General features: G+C 37.6%; 1 protein-coding gene across 5 annotated transcripts in view; it reads left to right on the plus strand.

The window, feature by feature from the left end:
- The first annotated feature begins 588 nt into the window (after window positions 1-588).
- Window positions 589-19,982, plus strand: part of LOC128028963 (TRAF2 and NCK-interacting protein kinase) — a 66,288-nt gene continuing 46,894 nt past the window's right edge. For all 5 annotated transcript variants that reach the window (XM_052616368.1, XM_052616386.1, XM_052616392.1 and 2 more), the window contains exons 1-2: window positions 589-952; window positions 11,875-11,940. In XM_052616368.1, the coding sequence (XP_052472328.1) occupies window positions 896-952; window positions 11,875-11,940 (123 nt within the window). In that variant the 5' untranslated portion in view covers window positions 589-895. The remainder of the gene's footprint in view (window positions 953-11,874; window positions 11,941-19,982) is intronic.

Below are 19,982 nucleotides of genomic sequence, written 5' to 3' on the forward strand. Positions count from 1 at the left end.
ACATTTGTTTATTGTTACACTTCTAAAACATAAAAAAACTAAATCTGCTGTTTTTTTTTTTTTTTTTTGCTGGAAAACAGAGTTGTATAACATCACAGTTCTTTGGAAGCATGAAATGCATAGTTTTTTTTTTTTCTTTTTTCCTCTTTATTGTTAAGACTGCTGATTATATCTCATACATTCCATATTTGCACGTCACGGAAACTGTAATCTGCCATTGATGCAGATGTGTACCTAAAGGAATGTCAATTATATTTGGGGCACAGCCAAGGAGATGTGCAAGTGTTTTTAAAATCCTTTTATGGGTTCCTATGAACCACGTCAGATAGCTCCCTCCAGTTGGGCAGTCTAAAACAGAATTTATAGCTATAAAAGTGTATTCCCTGGGAATCATAAAAGTGAACCATAAAGTTAAGAATGAGGAAAGGGAATAGTGAAGGTGAAGGTGTAGCTTGTAAAAGAATTTGCCGTTTTTTTTCTAACAGCATGAACTACAGTGGAACCAAATAAGTGGGCGGCGCTATTGACGCCGGCCCCGCCCCGTCATGTAGCCACTCCCACAGATCTTATTGATGCTACTCTCAAGAAAAGCAGCATTGAGATTTCAGCGAACAGTGTTAAGAGACCAAAACATGTGTAGCTCCTATTGGAAAACATGCTGTCCCCAGTAAGCACGATGTGTCTGTTTGATGGGGTGACATCTAGCTGAGTTCTAGCAAAAGCATCGGTGGAATCCACAGTTTAAATACGGATAGTAGCCTACAATAAGCACGAGCGTTCAGCGAGACGAGATTTGAACGCGCTGCTGCAGAAGATCAGCGGACGGCTGTCTGAGATCTATTTAACAACACTTCTTTGTTTCTCCGTGTAATCACGGTTTGCTTTCGTCTTAAATATGGCGAGCGATTCTCCGGTTCGGACTCTGAATGAAATAGACCTCTCCGCGTTAAGGGTAAGTTATTTGTCCTTTATTGGATGCTCAATGATGTTGCGGTTGCGCCGTAATGGCAGGTGCTACAATCACTACAATAGTAGAAATGGCGTGAAATGTAAAATAACGGCTGAACGAACAGAGATGAGGCGTTTTGTTTCTTGTTTATCTTTCTTGTTCTGTCGAGATGGAGCTGGACGTTTGTATTTCTCACATCAAGTAACTGGTTTTTAAAAACACATTACAGGTTATTGCAGAAAATGTCAATGAACCGACCCTGATAAAATAACATTCCGATTGTCCTGAAAGTTTAATAAGTAGCCTATACATTTGGCATTGTTTTAGGCTAGTGGTCTACCCTGTTAAAGTAGCCCTACGCTGCCTGCTTCTCTCATTACCATTCGTTTTATCAATAATTTTATGAATCACTGACAAATAAGGAAAACAGAAGGAAAAGGAGAAATCCTTGCTAGAAGTCTAGTTTAAAACGCCAGGTTTTTAAATTAAATGTTTGGGATCATACTGACATACTTGGCAAAAATTGATTGTAATTATCAATAAAAAGTGCTGGAATATTTTATATGCCCGCAAATACACACACACACACACACACACACATTTAATAATTTAATAACATTTAATAACATTTTAATTATTATTTTCCCCAAAATTTCCCAAAACAGATTTTAATTAGTTTTTTGCTTTATGAATATTTTAGTTAATTACATCATCTAGAACGGGTGTCAAACTTGATTCCTTGATTCTGAACTTTAGATTGAACCCTAATTAAACAAACCCGATCCAACTAATCAAGTCTTTCAGGGTTATTTGAAAACTACATGGTATGTGTGTTGGAATAAAACGTTAAGCTCTCCGGCCCTCCAGGAATTGAGTTTGACACCCTTGCGTCTAGAATGTTTTGAACAAATATACACCAAAAAAAAAAAAAAAAAAGATTCATTATTTGAAAACATTCATCACAGCAGGCGAATTGCATGTGGAATTTAATTGTGTTTTTATTGAATTTATAAAGGAACTAATAGATCTGGACCCATATAAAAATGAGCGTTACATAATTTACTTATATAAATTATATTTATTCCACTGTTCGTTTAATAGAAACAAATTTGAACTAGCTGTGTGCTGCTGCTGGATCTATCCGTGTCCAACCGGGAAACAGTGTGCCATATGCATGGCTTGATAAATCCTTCTATAGCCACCAAATCACTGGTAGCATGTTTTCCAGTGACTTCTGAGTGGATAAACTGGGTTACTTCCTAACAAGGCTCTGTTTTTCTCCTCGGATTATAAAAACTGTGTCAGTCTGTCTAATAAGTGCGAGCGCATATGTGCATTGTCCTGTAGCTCAACTGGCAGCGCATGACACTGGCATGGCCTAGGTTATTGGTTTGGTTCTCAGGGAACATAAACTGGATAAATGCATACATTTAAGTGTGAAAATATCTACATTTCATGATGAATGTGTGTTATAAGTAAATTAGACACAATATAACTGGATGGGCAGTTTAAGGATGCCCATATGGTGAGTCACAGTTTCACAGCAGCCGTAAACCAATTACCCTGTGTGCTGTAGGATCTAATGGGCTAAAGGGATGCACGTGAAGTGCTCTTCTTTCTCTGCTCGCGAGGCTAAATAGTGCGTGGGATGGAAAGATTACTGCAAATATCCCTTTGAGTGCTTTTGATTTGGCCATCCATTGTGTCTGGTGCATTAGCTTCACATTCTCTCACATGGATCTGTTTGCACATACATCCTTTAACACTACAGATCGCATGGCGCCCCAGATGTCGCTCATATTTTGAATGGGATTGGTTAAGTGTTAATCTCTGTTTCATACAAGCCATGCTCTCTGCCCTTCACTGAAGCAAGGTGATGTGTCGCTACTGGTTAGTCTCATCATCCCATGGAAAAAGTGAGTTTTAAAGACCGCCCACATCACTTCCTGAATGTTGCTTATAGTCGGCTGGGAAAATGCAGATTGTATGAAAAAAACAAAGCTGATGCTTTGTCTGAATAAGTGTGTCGGTTTGTACTTGAGTTAAAACAGTCATTTAGGTGCTGCTGATATTACCTTGTTTTTGCTGTTTGTCCAGAACCCTCACTAAATAATTTTAATAAAATGTCAAATGTGCACCTGGGAATAAATCCTTTGCTTTTATCTTACCGTTCATTTAAATGTAGTCTGCTGATTAGTCTGCACCTTGCTCATGTTGTGTTTGAGCGAGAACAGAAATAGGTCACCCAGAAGCAGAGCGCTGACATGTGCAGCACATGCTCAGATGGGCCATTCATAAACTCCCTCTCTGGCACAGAAGCCGGGGTCTGTGTCCCACATACATGGAGCCATGTTCGGCATCACCTGGTCAGTCTCCCCTAGTTCTGAGGGACGACATCTGAAAATGAGCTTCTGTGCTCTGACCACAAACCTTGAAATGAGATCCATGCTCTTTCTGTTTGTTTTCTGGCCATTTTTAGCTCCAAACACAAGTAGTGAGCACCTTGGTTTGTTGAGGGGTCATGTGGCCGTGTTATTAGACTTTGTTTTGATGTGGGTTATCAGAATGAACTTCGTTCACCAATATTAATGAGGTAGTGTTTTTCTCGATGTAGACAAGGTTTATTTTACTCGTGGCTTTGACAGGAATGCGGTTTAGCTGGGTGTAGCACGACTCAAGGTTAAGTTCATTTTAAACAAGACATGAGCCAATGATGTAATGTTATTTTTTACATTTATATAAAAAACATATATTATGCCATTCATACTGTACAACGCAATGACTTTGTTTTGAGCTGAGAAAGTAAAAAGTAAAAAATATAAGGGTGATACAACTGTGATGTCATAATTAAGAAGAAATGCAGCATTTTAAAGAATACAAATAAATATATGCTGTATATGAAGAGCTCAGATTCAAAAGAGTCTGCGAAGTCAGACATTTTAATAAAAAATAAGCATCTTTATTCAGGCTCCCATGTTTATATTCAGTTTTTTCATTATAGTGGCATAGAAAAGGACCTATACATTGTCGTTAAAGTAAAATCACTGAATCTAAACATAGGAGCATGATAAAAAGATAATTTTTATAAGAACATTTCAGATGGCACTTATTTAACATAAAAAAAAAAAAACCTTATTAACACTTTCGACTTGTAAAAGTAATTAAATTGAAATTCAAAACCATTAAACCAACGTAAAACACAAAATACATTTTTATAAACTTTCCATCTGTGTTGAGCTAGATTGTTTTCCTTTTCCTTATTTTGGAAACTCTACAGACCCATTCATGATGAAACCGCATGAATGGAGTTTTTTTTTTTTTTGAGTTAGGTCTTAAGATCCTTCTTTCATTCACACATCCTCTCAGTTTGAGTCTCTATGTGCTTTCCTTTCATTCAGCAGCTCGGTGGGTTAAAGGAATAGTGCTGGGCCAGGCGCTGTGAGGGCCAGGTGCTGCACCGTCTGCTTCTCTCTTACCTGACTTCAGTTTGCTCTGCTCTGCATGTGCAAAAGTGTAGGAGAGATGACAAGCTCTTACCTGCGCTCTTTAAAGAGCAGCAGTGTCAAGACTCTGCGGGAGACAGCGTGGGGTCTGGTGTCCACCCTGGGTGTGTGCATGTGTGCTGTTTTGTGCGCCTCTTGTTTTGTGGGTGAATTATATTATTAGTCACTTGCTGTCACACCCAGAAGCTCCAGATGCATTCCATTCAATGTCATTCTGCCAGAGGATGTCTTGTATAACATTATTTTTATATACACACTTCACCAAGAAAAGAAAATGCATAGTTGCTGATTATGAGCTGAACTGCCAGTTCTAGCAAAGGCACTTCGAGATGCTTGAATTGAAGGGTGCAGAGAGCCATCTCAACCCTTTGCCTGTGATGCTAGTCTTGGTGTGGTTGATACTGCTCGTGGATTTTTGTGTTTTCAGTTAGCCCGTGCCCTGCAGCGTTAGCTGTCCTGAATCTCCCCTCCCAGCCTCCATCTCTCCGTCATTCTTCCCTCCAGCAGACCCGTTTCCTGTCTGTATGCTGAAGCACAAACGTGGACTTTCATTTAGCTAGATTTATATTCTCTTTAAAAATGTTTAATAAACTGCCACCTCTGTTTAAAATGGCCTGTTTACACCTTGAATTAGGATCCATCTCAGATGACCTGATCGCAAGAGGCTGTTTACATCTCAAATGCATCTCCTGTGACTGATTGTAATCTTATGTTTCTTTCTATAACATTCTTTAAAAACCTTTAAATTCTAATTTCAGCACAAATTTGATGTGTCCTTTTAACTGAATTTTTCCATAAGTTTTACATGATCTGTGTGCCACTGCGTGTTGACACTGTATCAGAAATATTGAGAGAGTACACTTTACTAGCTGACTTTTAAGGGGTCTTTATCTTAGAGTAACTAGTAATTAGCAGGTGTTTGTATTTTAGTTACATTCACAGATTATTAATGAGTCATAAATCTGAATACAAAATTATGAAAATCAAACAAATGTGGGTTATGCACAGTGTCAAAACAAAATCCACTGAAACAAAACGTTACATTGAAAGTTGAATAATTCATTTAACACTTTCAGTTGTTTAAAATCATTTATTTTCCACTATATTCTTGCTTTCCACCCCCTGATCTTATATTATAAGTATAAAATTTGATACTAAAATAATAAAATAGATTTTCCCACTCTTAAATACGAGTTGGCTCTGAAATTCATGTACTTTAACTTGCAATTATGATTCCAATTTCCGACTCTACTTGACGGGCACACGATTTGCAAGGCCATGTAGGTGGGAAAAACAACATTATCCAAATATATAACAATTTCTGTTAGATAGGTCCTGTCCTACACTTATTTCCCACTGAATATGCTGTCCTCACTAAATGTAAATGTTTTAAGTACACGTCACTAGTTGTGATCTCTGTGATCTAACATGGATTTTATGTGAATAGTAACTGACACAGTCACTGTGAAGTGTGACCTCTTGCGAGTAGGGTTGCAAAAAGGTGAAAAATTTCCAGTGAATTTCAGCAATATTCTAGAAATTTTGGAAACTATCCAGGATTCTTTGGAATATTCCAGGGATTTTTGGAAATGTTCCACCCCTTTGCTACCCTGCTTATGAGTCGCTTTTGAATGAGAGTGTGACTGTCTCTTGAGTCTCTTAATGTGTTGTCATTAGCAAATTAGCAAACTTTTGTGAAGTGTTTGCATTGATAATTTCATTGTTGCCTACGTTAGAAAGAAATCCTTAATTCACAAGAGAGTGTAAGAGTGTTGATCTAGTCTGTTGGCTTGAGGCAGCACTCCAGACTTCCTCTGCTTGTGTTCATTTTGATCGGTAGGGCAGTATAGGATGTTAGCACAAATAGATGCGTGCATCCTTTTGACTAGGAACGAGCTTAGGTGACCGAGATTGGATGTCAGGGCCAAAGGCTTTTGTTATCACTATGTTATTGATCAATGGTTAAGTGGACTTGGTTCTATCTGGGTGCCGTGTATTGATGCCAGAATCATCTTCTTCATTTGCCTTTTACATGACTCATTGTCTTGTGAGATGACTGAAAGATGGCTTGAACTTCCTACCCCTCCAAAGACACAAAATGGGTTGAGAAAGCCCTAAGGGCAAGTGATGCATTCATCAGGTGCTCTGCACAGGAATCGTTAATTACTTGCATATTTGTGTGCAAACACGGATGTTTTCATAATGACTTGCATCTTTCTGGGAGATCACAATCATGTGTGTGTGTGTTGACTGTTTGGGATTTATTACCTAGCTGCAGTAGAAAACATTTTGAGTGTTCATCGTAATTAAGTATGAGCAAAATGTTATACAACAGCATGCATTAGCTTGCATTAGCTTGCGTAATGGTAAGTTTTTAAAGAGTTAATTCATCCAAAACAAAAATTGCCATCATTTACTCACCCTCTTGTAGTTCCAAATAGATAAATTTGTTAATATTTAAAACAAAACCTATTATATATTTTTTTGTTTAACATATATGTGCACCACAACTTCAGAAGTTCACGAAAGCATTGTAAAATGAATCCATATGATTTGAGTGGTTTAATCCAAGTCTTTAGAAGAGACACAGTCACTTTAAATTACAAACAGATTTAGTTTTTACTTTTATTCACAAATAAACCACTTTCTGGAGGAACAGAAAGCTCTCAGTTTTCATTTTTTGAAGATGAACAGAAGTCTTATGGATTTGGAACAACATGAGGGTGAGGAAATTATGACAGAATTTTATGTTTTGGGTTGACTAACCCTTTAATTGGTTTGCTCCACAAAATTTCAAACAAAAGGGAATCGTCAAATGACACAAACTTATTGATGTTAAAAGATTTGGATTTTGGGGTACATTTGTTAGGTTTAGATTTTACTTGTGTTGAATTGTTTGGAGCACATCCTGCTCTGTTATAGCATACCATATACTAATATCCATGGAAATATATCTGCTTTGGTATCCGATACCATAACATGGTAATTATTGGAGTCCTTTACCATTCTGTTTTGTCAAGACTAGTTTTGAAAATGGACAGAAATGTCATGTTGTGAGAGTCTTTTGAGCACTCCTATGTATTTTTGTGAAAACAAGAGTGTTCATATTGATTCTAAAACAGAATTTAAGAAAACCAGTGTGACCTTCCTATATAGCCTGATCCTGCGTGATTATATTTAGCACATGAATGTGAGTTTGCTCTCACATTGTCCCAGAGCCTCGGTTTTTTCCTGTGGCATATCAAATATGGATGTATGCAGATAGATTTATGTGTGTGTGGCAGAGGAAGTCAGGCATTATGAAATGTTTGGCGCAACAGCATATATTGTAATCTGGAGCCAGAATCAAGCAGACTGATCATCCAGAAAATGAAGGGAAAAAGAGAGAGAGTGTGGACACCCCAACACCTGCTCTGAATGTTTCAAATCAGCTACCCCTTCCCTACAAGCTCGACTTATGTTTGATGGTTCAAAGTAATAATTCACACAATAATGAATAGTTTACTCATCCTCATGTTGTTCCAAACATTTATGACTTACTTTCTTTTGTGGAATTGAAAATGAGATATTCTGAAGACTGTGTTGGCCTCACTTCTATGCAGAACTGATGCTTTCAAGTTGCAAAAAATATCCACCAAAAAACACTATATTCCAAATCTTCAGAAGCCATAGTTTTGACTGAGAAACAGACTGACATTATTCATTGAAAACCTGTGAACAAATCATTGAATCAGTGAGTCAAACAAGGAACTGCATGTTTGAATCATACAATCCATTCAGAATTTAGTGAACGGAGTTCCAACTATGAAAAAATGTCCAACTATGAATTACAAAGAATGATTCATTCATCACTATTTGCTTATAAGAACTTGGATATATTTTTAATTATTAACAGGGTTTGGAACAAAATGAGCGTGAGCAAATAATGACCGCTTTCATTTTTGAGGCAACTTTTCCTTGGATAATTTTGTGGCAGCTGTTCACCTTTTAAAAGTTGCAGAAGTGGCAGTTATGGGGGAAAAGTATGTAAATTTGCTTAGGCTAATATTTAACTGTAGCAGTTGCTACTGGTTTTCCTTGAGTTGCATCAACTGTGTGTGTTAGCTTCTGTTATGCCTCTGCTTCTATAAATAAACACCTTTCCCTTCCACTCATGTTAGTTTTCTGTCAGGCGGGACAGCCTGACGATGGGAACCATAACATGGTATTCTTCTCATGTTGGCTTGGACAACAGAAAACTGAATGATGTGCAAAGTTGTTAACTACCCTCTGTCCATCACTTGCCCACTGACAGTTTTCGCACTGACTCTCATTTTCAGATGAACCTAGACAGGAAGTTATGAAGAGAGAATGTGCATCCTCATTCTCTGAGAAGCAAGAAGGAGAAATAAAGAGTGAAAAGCATTTCCATAGACACTGTGACTGACATGTCTGCTGATGCAGCCGGAGAAAAAGGCCACCCTGCCTGTCATGTCAGACAAAGCACAGACCCAGCATGACTGGGGTGAAGGAGAGGGAGAAAACAGCCTTGAGAGCTCTGTGAAGTGAAGGGGCTGAATAAAGATAACATTCTAGATGCCAGCTGTGGAATGAAATGATAAAAGACAGTAGATTCATGAAATATTTTCTTAAGCATTCGTCTGGATCCATTTTTAAATATATATCATATGGCCCATTCAAAAGTAGTAAGATTATATATTACATATATGTGACCCTGGACCACAAAACCAGTATTAAGTGTCAATTTACGAAACCTGAAACCTAATAAATAAGCTTTCCATTGATGTATGGTTTATTAGGATCTGACAATATTTGGCCGAGATAGAACTATTTGAATATCTGGAATCTGAGAGTGCGAAAAAAATCTATTTATCCATGAATTCTTAGCCATGCATATTACTAAACAAAAATTACGTTTTGATATATCTACGGTAGGAAATGTATAAAATATCTTCATGGAACATGATCTTTACTTAATATCCTAATGATTTTTGGCTTAAAAGAAAAATCAATAATTTTGACACATACAATTGCTAAAAATATACCCCAGTGACTTAATATATTTGATCAAATATATTAATTCCAGTATTGTGAAATGTGATCACAATTACATTTTTGTAAATTTAATTAAAATGTATTTTTGTGATGAAAAACAGAATTTAGCGTCCCTGAATATAGCGAATTACATGTCTTCATTGTCACATGGTCCTTCATTCTGCTGATTTGATCCTCCAAAAACATTTCTTATAGTTATCAATAACCATTTAAACATTAAAAATATTCATGAGCAGTTGCAGTGTGCAGTTGATTTCTTAGTTTCGACTTTAAAGGTTACATCTTGTCAGTAATGGCAGTTTACCATCTAGATTAAGAAAAATTAATGGGTGTTTGAGAGCTTGAAGCGGGTTAGCATCTTTATTAGAGCATCCTCAGCAGTCAGTGTCAACATGTGATCACAGCTGACTTTCCCCATGCCTTTGATGTGGTTCGATTTGGGATTAAGATCTACTTTAAAGCTTCTTTTACAAATGCCTCCATGAACCCTTTGGACGGACAGACATCTTTCAGCATCAACAATGAAGGTTGTTGAAGTAATGTCAACTAAGCTCTTTTGACAACACTAGTTGTTCAGTAGAATTGCTTTCTTTGTGTAGCATTCCTAATAATTAGAAGGTACATGTCTATTGATGTGGTTTAAGGTGTTGCCAAAACAGAAAATGCAGACTAGTAACCTGCTGATTGTTGGAGATTTGAGGGCTCTGTGCATTGAGTAATATCTGAGCCCTATTTTTCTCACATCTTGTACTGATGTGTCACGCAACTGATTTCCCAGCAGCCTTCCAGCTTCGGCTAACAGACAAGCCATATTTCCAATGAATTCAACATTTAGTTTCACAAGTAGTGTTGTGTATACTATCTATGGTTTGCAGCTTGTGTGAACAACACTGCAGCTTGCATTTTTGTTTTTTGCCAGTCAGCATGACGACAAGATTATTACTCATCCCTAGAGGGCCTAACCATGTATTTGTCCTTGGCTCTTTAGGTGACACATTGTGTGAAATATAATACATTGTAATTCACAAGGTTTCTGTATGCATTGTGGAGTGCTTCCTTCGTTAAAAGGGGGATATTTGTATAAACCCACTTAACAAAATTTGTTAATTTGGAAAGAGCTGCAAGTATATAACATATTATAATTTTTCGTAGACCATCATACTTGAATTCCCAAATGGTTGCAATATTTAAGATTATACATTTAGCAACAACAACAAAAAACTCCTCCCATTTATTTGTCTTCTGAGCTGTTATGTAGCCAAAAACATTTTAGTATGACATAACTTGGTATAGTACTTTTTTGATGTTCATTCAGAAAATATAAAGCCCTATGACTTCAAATCTTACGTAAGATGGCTGAATAATAATATCGTCTGAGGTCAATTTAGCAGGACGCTATTGGACAATTGGAAAATACCAATAATTTAGGATTAGCCATAACTGTGAATGTTGCGTTTACTATTTGCAGCCTAACTATTAAGAGCAGTGCATGTGCAATCATGGAAATGAGTCCCATTTGTGTGGACCTCTACTCATGTATCCCAGTGTGATGGTTGATTCTTGTCTGAGTTTGGAATCTCACTGTCTGTCAGTAGTTCTCAGTGGAGCGCAAACAACAGAAAACACACAAATGCACAATGCTGGTTTTGTCCTTGGAGCAATGTTATCTTTAAAGATATCACTCCCTGTTCGCCATTTTATCACAACAGCTTTCTGTTGGACAAAGATGGGGATTGTGAGCATAAGTTTGATGTTTAAGGTCACAAACTCAAACCAGTTGGTGTTTAGTTGAAGCCAGATTAAATGGCACATGTAATGGCCTGTCCTTTCTCCCTGCATCGACTCTTTTATTTGGAGTTTCTTTGTTAAGGTGTCAGATGGGGTGTTGGATGTAAATCTCACACTTGGTTGGGTGCTGGCCATGAGAGATGGTACACAGCAACAGTTGTGTGATGGAGGACACCAGGGGTTTTTGTGTTTGTGTAAGCTGAGAAGCAATTAGCTTGCTGCTGGAAACACTGCTGTTTATTAAAGCCACCATAGAATTACAGTTTCTTTCCTCTATACATGTTCCTGGACATCAAGCAACATGTCATCCAACCCCTTATTTTTAACTCCCCCCTCCAAAACCACTTTTTATATGAAGTCCATGGTCCCCTATCTACAAATAACTCCCGATGGATAAAATCAAGAGCCTCCCTCTTTTTCAATGTAGATACAGCATAATATGCAAGTAAAATGAGTTTAAGAAAATCAGAGAGACTGAAAACATCAGCAACATCACAAATACTTAAATTATGCTATCTGAGTGTTATTGTTTTTCTCTGTGTTTGTACTTTTGCTGACCATAAACTTTTCTCTCTTTAGGACCCTGCAGGAATATTTGAGCTGGTGGAGCTGGTGGGCAATGGCACGTATGGTCAGGTGTACAAGGTAAGAAACTTTCATTATATTCTTTTTTAAATGATTGCTTTTCCATGACATTTTTCTCCACCGCTACTTTTTGAGCTATGGAAACCAAAAGCAAAAGGACTTGTTTGTCTGAATGTCTGGCTGGGGTTCAACCAAAACATTTTTTTTCCCATTTAATATTCCAAATTTCTTTCCAAAGCAGTGTGACTGGCTGCAGGATGCAACAATGACATTTAGGAAGACTAAGAATATAATGCATGAGTCATGCTACAGCTATAATATTTGTATTGTGCTTTTTTTTAATAATGTGGAGCTCGACAGCAGGGACGTCCCAACCATTGAGATGGGTCTAGAATACAGGTCCCAAATTGATCCTCAAATCTACCCCCATGCTTGACAGACATGGCCACCATTGACTTTCATTAAATGGAAGAGAGCAGCATCAACATTATAATAAACATCTCCTTTTTTTGCTCTAAGTCGGTTCTACAGGGTGAGGTAAATTTGTGTGTGAACTCTCCCTGTATACCTGAACTGAGCTTGGCATCTTCTGATTAGAGTATTGAGCTGAGTTTCCACCTAAATTATTCCCCGAGCAATTGTACCAGGAACCTTTTTTAAAAGGAACATTTTCCCCCAGACCTGTTGCTTTCTGTGTTTCCACCCGGTTAAAAGTACTGAGAAGATTAGGCAAATATTCTGGTGACGTAGGTCTGCGCATGTTTCTCAGTATGCAAATTTCAGACTTGCATCCTCAGTAGTTCCGACTTTGTGAGTTTGACTCCGGATTGTGATCTCCCTTGGATGTGACGACGCAAGTCTGGTAATTCTGCAAACAGCAGCGTACTTGATAACATCAGTCAACTTGCTTTGGCTACTACAATTTTCCTCACTGTATATTTACAATGAGTCAAATCTGGAGTTTGATTTCCTGTGGATGGGATGACGCAAGTCTGGTAATTCTGCAAACGGCAGCGTACTTGATAACATCAGTCAACTTGCTTTGGCTACTACAATTTTCCTCACTGTATATTTACAATGAGTCAAATCTGGAGTGTGATTTCCTGTGGATGGGATGACGCAAGTCTGGTAATTCTGCAAACGGCAGCGTACTTGATAACATCAGTCAACTCGATTTGGCTACTACAATTTTCCTCACTGTATATTTACAATAAGACAAAATATCAAACACCATTACCTCCTTTTGTTTTGATTTAAACATATTAATAGTCGTTGAAATGTAGTTCAGGGAAATGTGTAGTTCTGTATAGCCTAACGTTACATTACAATGAAACTAAATATTATATAAAACAGTATTGCCTCTTTTTATTTTAATTTTAACATATTAATAGATTATTTGAATAAAGACCAAAGATTACCTGTTAGATTTCCCCCAAAACAAATGATATGTATGTTTTACCACTAAAGAGACATCAGAGCCAGAGGCAAATGTCAGAATTACTAGCCAAGTAGAGGCTGCTCTCACTGTAAACATGAGCACTGAGCTCCCGCTGATCGTATCTGAAATTGGTGAAACACATTTTTAAATAGGTGCTGTCTTTATGAATAAACTGCAGATTTGAGTTTTAAACAACTACATTCTTGCCTGAAATACTTTTGAAACTTTCCATATTTTGAAAATGATCCGGATAAATGGTGGTTGAAATCACAAAGCTGCATGAACTCAACCAATCTGCATGTTCAGCGCCCAAGTACCACCCCCGAAAGTTCTGGACCTTTGAAAAAGTTCCACCTTGGGCTTTCTGAGGGGCAGTTTTTTTACCCGAAACTTTATTTAGATCCTGGTTCCTGCTGTGGCAACACACATAGTACCATCCCAAATCCCTAGTTCCTGGGTAAAGTTCCAGCGGTGGAAACGCTGCTTTAAATTGTTCAGTCAGAAGGTCCTTGCACAGCCCACCAGAGCAGCATGTGGGCACAAAGCTGCACCCTGCTGTGTAACCAGGACATATGTTTGGGAGGAGTAGATGAGAGAGGTGGCCATGAGATAGAGAGGGAAGCAGTGGAGGGAGATATAGGAGAGCTGGCGCTGTGCTGGAGTTAGCAAATAGAGCCTCAAATAAGTACTTTAGTGGGTGGAAGGTGATAAGAAAGTGTCTGATGTACATGCGTCTCTTTTTGCCTTGAAGCTGTAGACAGAGACACACACGTTGCAAATTTGTGGAGCGAGACGATCTGTGCTCAGACAGAGAGGTTATTCTCTTCCACTTGGCTTCTTTCTGTGGGAAAAGTGGGGCTGTGCTCTGTCATTCCAGTTTGCCCTTCATGTCTAGGACATGCAGAGCAGGTCTTAGTGCACAGGTGTATAGGGAGGAACTCTCGTTAGTGTACTTTGAGCACAGCTCATCCACTTCAGCTGCACCTGTATGATTTACACAAAGTTACGTTTATTGCAGATGAGAAGGGATCGAACACTGTGGTTGATGACATTAATATCCTTTACTTTTGGATTGTATGGTGTCAGGGATCATTTCACCTCGGCTGTTAAAATGTGACAGACAAGGCCTAGCAGAAGTGAAGGCACTCCTGCTTGTAATAATCCAAAAAACTTTCATTAGCATGTTCATGTGAGTAAAATTGCAGCTAGAGCTACACTCTTGGAACTGATTTCTGCAGGAGGGTGGTTCATCAAGACCTGGGTTGGCTAACACTGCCCCAAAGAAGTATTAAAGTTCAGGGGTATGGCCAACCCTCTTCCTGGATGGCTAACATCTTCAAGCAACTGTAAGCAAACACACCTGAACCTGTAAATCAAGGTATTCAGGATTACTTGAATCACAGATAGGTGTGCTGGAACTGATTGAACAAGGAGCAAGAGCAGGGTTGTATACCCCTGGTTCTGAAACTTAATGTTATCTGCTGAAAACTCAATTCAATTTAAATTGTCTGTGGGCTCCAAAAACTTGTATCTAACTTGTGTCGTCCCATTGTTTTGAGATTGTGTGCTTTGTTAGAAAACGAAGGATGGTTGTTTCAGCTGTCCTGGCAGCCGGTCGGTGTTGGATCTGTTTGGTGAGACATTTCAAACCACCAAGTGAGCACCTTTTTCCTCATCCCATTTGTAATGTAGCAATAGCCCCTCCAGTTCCTGGAAAGACAGGTCTTTCACATTTCCTGAGCTAGCAGGTGTGGATCACTTATTCCATTGTCAAAATCAGTTCATAATGAAACCATCTCACATTTCCCCTTCAGGTATCTCTGTCAGTTCTTTATCTGAGACTAGAAAATATGCTAATTGCTCATATGTTTGGTCACACAGGAAGTTATATGACTAAATTGCTTCTTAGCATGGGATAGGTTTACTAGTTACTGTATTTATTTATTTATTTATTTTAACATGTGGATCTTCTAGACCCTTGCATTGACCTATTTTTGGCTCTGCTGCTGGATAAAAATATCTCTGTCTAAATGTCTCCTTGTACATTAGAGACGCCTTCTCTGCAGAGACACCTGTTCTAAAGACCTGTGTGGGAAAGCTCTCAACTCAACCCTCTCAGACTCTTTCTGTTTCTTTTCTGTCTTTTTCTGTCACAATATGTGAAAGTCAGCTTAACGCCAGTGTTTGTTGTTTTTGTCTGATATCTGTTAATCTTATGCAGAGGAAAATCATGATAGTGCAATCTATGTATTCCAGCCTGTACTGTTCCAGTGATGAATTTGCTGAGCTTCCAGTATGATTCGGATCTTGTTTACTGTTTCATGCCATTCTCCCATGACATGTTTGATAGCAGTGTAGATAAAATTCCAGTATTATTTTGTTGGTCAATAATTCAATTTTAAAATGCCCCTTACCCCACACATTTACAGTGAGAGCCTTTGAAATGGATCAGAATAATGACTGATGAAGTTGAAATAAGTTGAAATAAGCCACATCATGTCAAATTGACTCATAGGATGAAAATTTCAGAGCGCAATGGCACTGGGTGGAGCGACGTTACCAGAACTGAACACTTTTGCTCTGTTTGCGGTGTTATGCTCTGTTATGGCTGGTTTAAAGTCAAGAGAGAGCAGTTGAATTGTGTTGTTGTTACTGATGGTGACTCAGATTCTTACTGAGCTTGTATGCCTTGGTTGGTGTCAGGTTTATAGGGTGACTCCTGCTGTATACGTGACTGGGAGACATTGGTCTTGACGACATGCTAAATTATGTTGTACAACTTGCTGAAAATTGTTGCTGAATAATTTACCCAGAAACAGAAACCAACCTATTATCTTTGAGCAGTCTATGTCAGCTAGAGAGATTTTCAATAGCTATTTGCATACTAAAACAATATTTATTTAAACAATTAAATATTAGCATTAATAAGTTAAATATATGTAGCAAGTAAAATTATATTTCCTAAGTAATCAGTGCTTTAAAAATCCATGGAATTATTAATAATAAGGTAATGGAGAAAAAGTACAGCAAGTAAAAAAACAAAGACGTTGTTGTTATATCTAACAGGAGTATCAATTACTCAAGTGTAAATTGAATACTTGCACAATTTTCATATTGCACAAGTAGTCATATGGTTTTGTAAGACTAGAAGTGATATTTTCACTAGTTCATTTATCTAAAAGCAGCACTGCTTTTGTACGATTCATGATGAATCATCGATGAAGCAAACATTCACATGGTGCATTTTGAAATAAGATATCTCAGAGTCTGTTTTTGCATGTTTTTAAACTTTCCACGCTTTGCTGGTTATAATACTGCTCCCACTACATCAGTTTCTAGTCATAATCTCCTATGTTGCTTTCTTATTTTGAGACATAATATGCTGTCAAACATACACAGATATTTAGATTGCCATATGTGAGATGCAAGCCACGGTCATTAATCTTCATAAATCAATCATGACAAGATTAAAATATATCGTCATTTGCTTCCTTTTCTTCATCATACAGTATTTTTTATGTTTAACATGCATCAAATGATGTGTTGTGGTTTGACATGCCTATACTTGTCACCGGAGAAACCATCTCTTGAAACAAAACAAGTTGAGCTAAGAGGTGTATTAAGGAAAAGCAAGAAGGTGTTTTTCCCATCACGTTTTTGACCGGGACCGTGCCCATAAAGGAAAATATGTTCTGCAGTCCCGTAATAACAGTTGCACATACTTGTATGATTAAGCATGAAGCACAGGTACGGGAAATGGCACCAACACCCCTTCTTTCATTTGATTTTCCTTTGAAAACGTTTGAGTAGTTGGCCTTGAACAATTAAGTGAGGTTCACATGTCCTGTGGTGTGTGTCTATTTAAAAGACAATTTGTTAATTGTTTTATAATTGAAAGGCATGGAGCTTTTATGAGTTTTTATCAGTTGTTTATGTTGAAAATAAAAGTTTAAAACAACATTATGCAACAAAACCCAATTAACCTATGTTTCTCATGATGATTTTTATAATATATAGATATGAACTTTTGACTGGTGTTTATGTAAAAGGATTTGGTCTGACCTTTTATTTTTCTAAAGTTTGTCTGAAAGCGCTTCCAGTTGTATTTATATTTTCCTCTCTTTCACTTGGTCTAGAAAGATGTACAGACTCACACAGGCATTGTATTTATATCTTCATGGGGGATACAATTTGCAGTTAGATTTATTAGCTCTGGCCTCATTCTGTCCTCCTCCCTGTAAGTTAATTCCCTTTATTCCACAACTCTCAGAAGCAGAACATCTGTCGTTGTAACATATTCCTCTTTTGCTTCCTCTGACTTTGTTCACGCTACTACTTTTATATATCGTGATGTAGAATTGCTAAAAGTTCCAAAGATAGAAAAGATTGTTAAATCTGAATAATTTAAGCTCTATCTCAGAGCCTGTTGAATATTTCACGGGGCTTTTCAGTGCTGAGGTTCTTCTCTAAGGCACATATTTGTTTGTGTATGTTACCTGTTGCTGAAATTCAGCTAATTGGAATGGTGAGCTCATGTGGAGATGCCTTGTTAATTACAATTCTTACTCTTTAAATAATAAATGTCACGATAGCATGGAAAATTGATGACGAATGTCAAAGACATGGAGGTGGAGACATGTTTGCTTGAGTCTGACCAAAATTTGTTGGGGGCAGCTCTCTGGGGGACCCAAGGCAAATGAGGCGTCCGTGGTGTTCGAGGCAGGCCTGTGACGAGGGTTGGTTAAGCTGCAGATTGCCCCACTGCTACAATAATTAAAGCAGTTCGCCATCTCTGTTGTGCTCTGCTATTTGCCCATTCGTTTTAAACCGCCTGAGCTCCTCTACCCCTTACCAACAGGTCCCTAAATGACAGATGGTGTGCATCCTGGCATTTGCCCGCAATGCTCTAAGCACTCGGGCATGAGGCAGGGCTTCTTGTTAATTGGCTTGTGAATTCCCTTCACAAACATTTCCTATTTAAGATGAAAATAGCTTGTATTTCCTTTTTGGTGCCTATAAGTCATGAGTGGTATTTTAATTTGACAGTAATGGTGAGCTACTATGGCGATGCATTGTTGTCCAGGAATTAGGCAGTGAGTGGCCTTATGGAATAAAGAATGCATGTATTCATCTTCCTTATGGCAATATGTACCACCTGCTCCCTCAGCATGCTCTATTATTATTTGAAAAGCAAGATCGCATATTACCCTGAAGATTAGGGGCAGATTCAAATATGCAATCATTTTATCCAGATCTGTCATGATCGGCCGCCTTCAGCTGCTGATTTGAAAGAGTATATTGAGGAGAAAACATAAGTGTGAATAATATTTATTTTTTAAGTTTTCAAAGCTTTTGACAGGATTCAGCCATATGGAATTATGCAATTATATATTTTATTATTTAATTTGAGCCATAATTTGCATAAAACTATTTTGAATTATTGAATGTACAATCAATATCAGTAACGATAACAATGGTAAAGGCTAAATATACTGTATATTCGAATTTATATAGCTGTTATGTAACATATAGTAGAGTAAAAATATACTATTGTCATAACAGCCTCAGTTAACTAAATATTTTCAATAAAATATATTGCCAGGTACTCATTGTGAATACATTTTTTAATTCGATTTGTTTACATGAATCATTCAAATGATTCGCTAGAATGAGTTGAATCTTCCTGTTCAGTTTAAAACTTCAATAGACCAACAATGTGACACAAAAATATTTTAGTATCATTTATATGCTCTATAGTATTTATTATTATTTAGAATCGGTTCACCCCCTTATATTTACATTTTTATTAGTTTTTTTTTTATTTTTTATTTCAAATAGCAAATATGTTTCATTTTATTAGTTAACAGTAACAATAATTTTTAATGTGTAACATTACTACTGGTTGGGAAAAATAGCATTTAACTAGAAAAAGTAAGTACAGTTAGTATTTTGAGAATGTTTGAGATTGTAAGTACAGTGTGACAGAATTCCTGCTCTTCATGACATGACACTTTTACTTTTCAAACCAAAGCTGAGGAGGCTAGTCACATATTTAGCAGATTGTTTGGTGGTGTGTGCGATCAGCTAGAGAACGGATAAGGACAAGGCATGACTTCCCCAGTCAGCGGAAGGCGAAGCATTTCCCTTCTTGGTGACTGCAATGAGTGTGCATCACGTGGGTTTGTTGTGTTTTAAATGTGTCACAAGTTGCTCAAGTAGTTAGTATGGCACCAGTCCAGCATAGTGCTTCCCCTGCATACAAAATATTAAAAGCAGTTTATGAAGAGATGTGTCTGTTAGCGATTCTTCATGTTGTTTGTTTCAGCCTCTCCAGAAGACAGGGAAACATGCTTTGCTAACTTTTGAATAAAAGCTTTAAACATTTAAAATTTTTAGTAAAAATTTGTTTTATTTAATTCTTTTCTTTCTCATTCCTGTCCATACATTTTACACATTCTCCAGTTCTCTTTATCTTATGCAGTGTAATAGTTAATGTACAAAGCAAAGCCACAGGCCAGACCAGAAGCAGCTGACTGTTACCACTTCCACCACGAGGAACAGTCTGGCGAAAGTCTCAAAGTCTCAGAGTTTCTCAATTTGTGTCTCAGCTCTGTTTTGTCTTTATGGATGCAGTGGATCACTTTATGTGCTGACTTTGCTATTT

Source organism: Carassius gibelio, chromosome A2, assembly GCF_023724105.1.
Source record: "Carassius gibelio isolate Cgi1373 ecotype wild population from Czech Republic chromosome A2, carGib1.2-hapl.c, whole genome shotgun sequence".
In the NCBI taxonomy this organism is placed as follows: Eukaryota; Metazoa; Chordata; class Actinopteri; order Cypriniformes; family Cyprinidae; genus Carassius; species Carassius gibelio.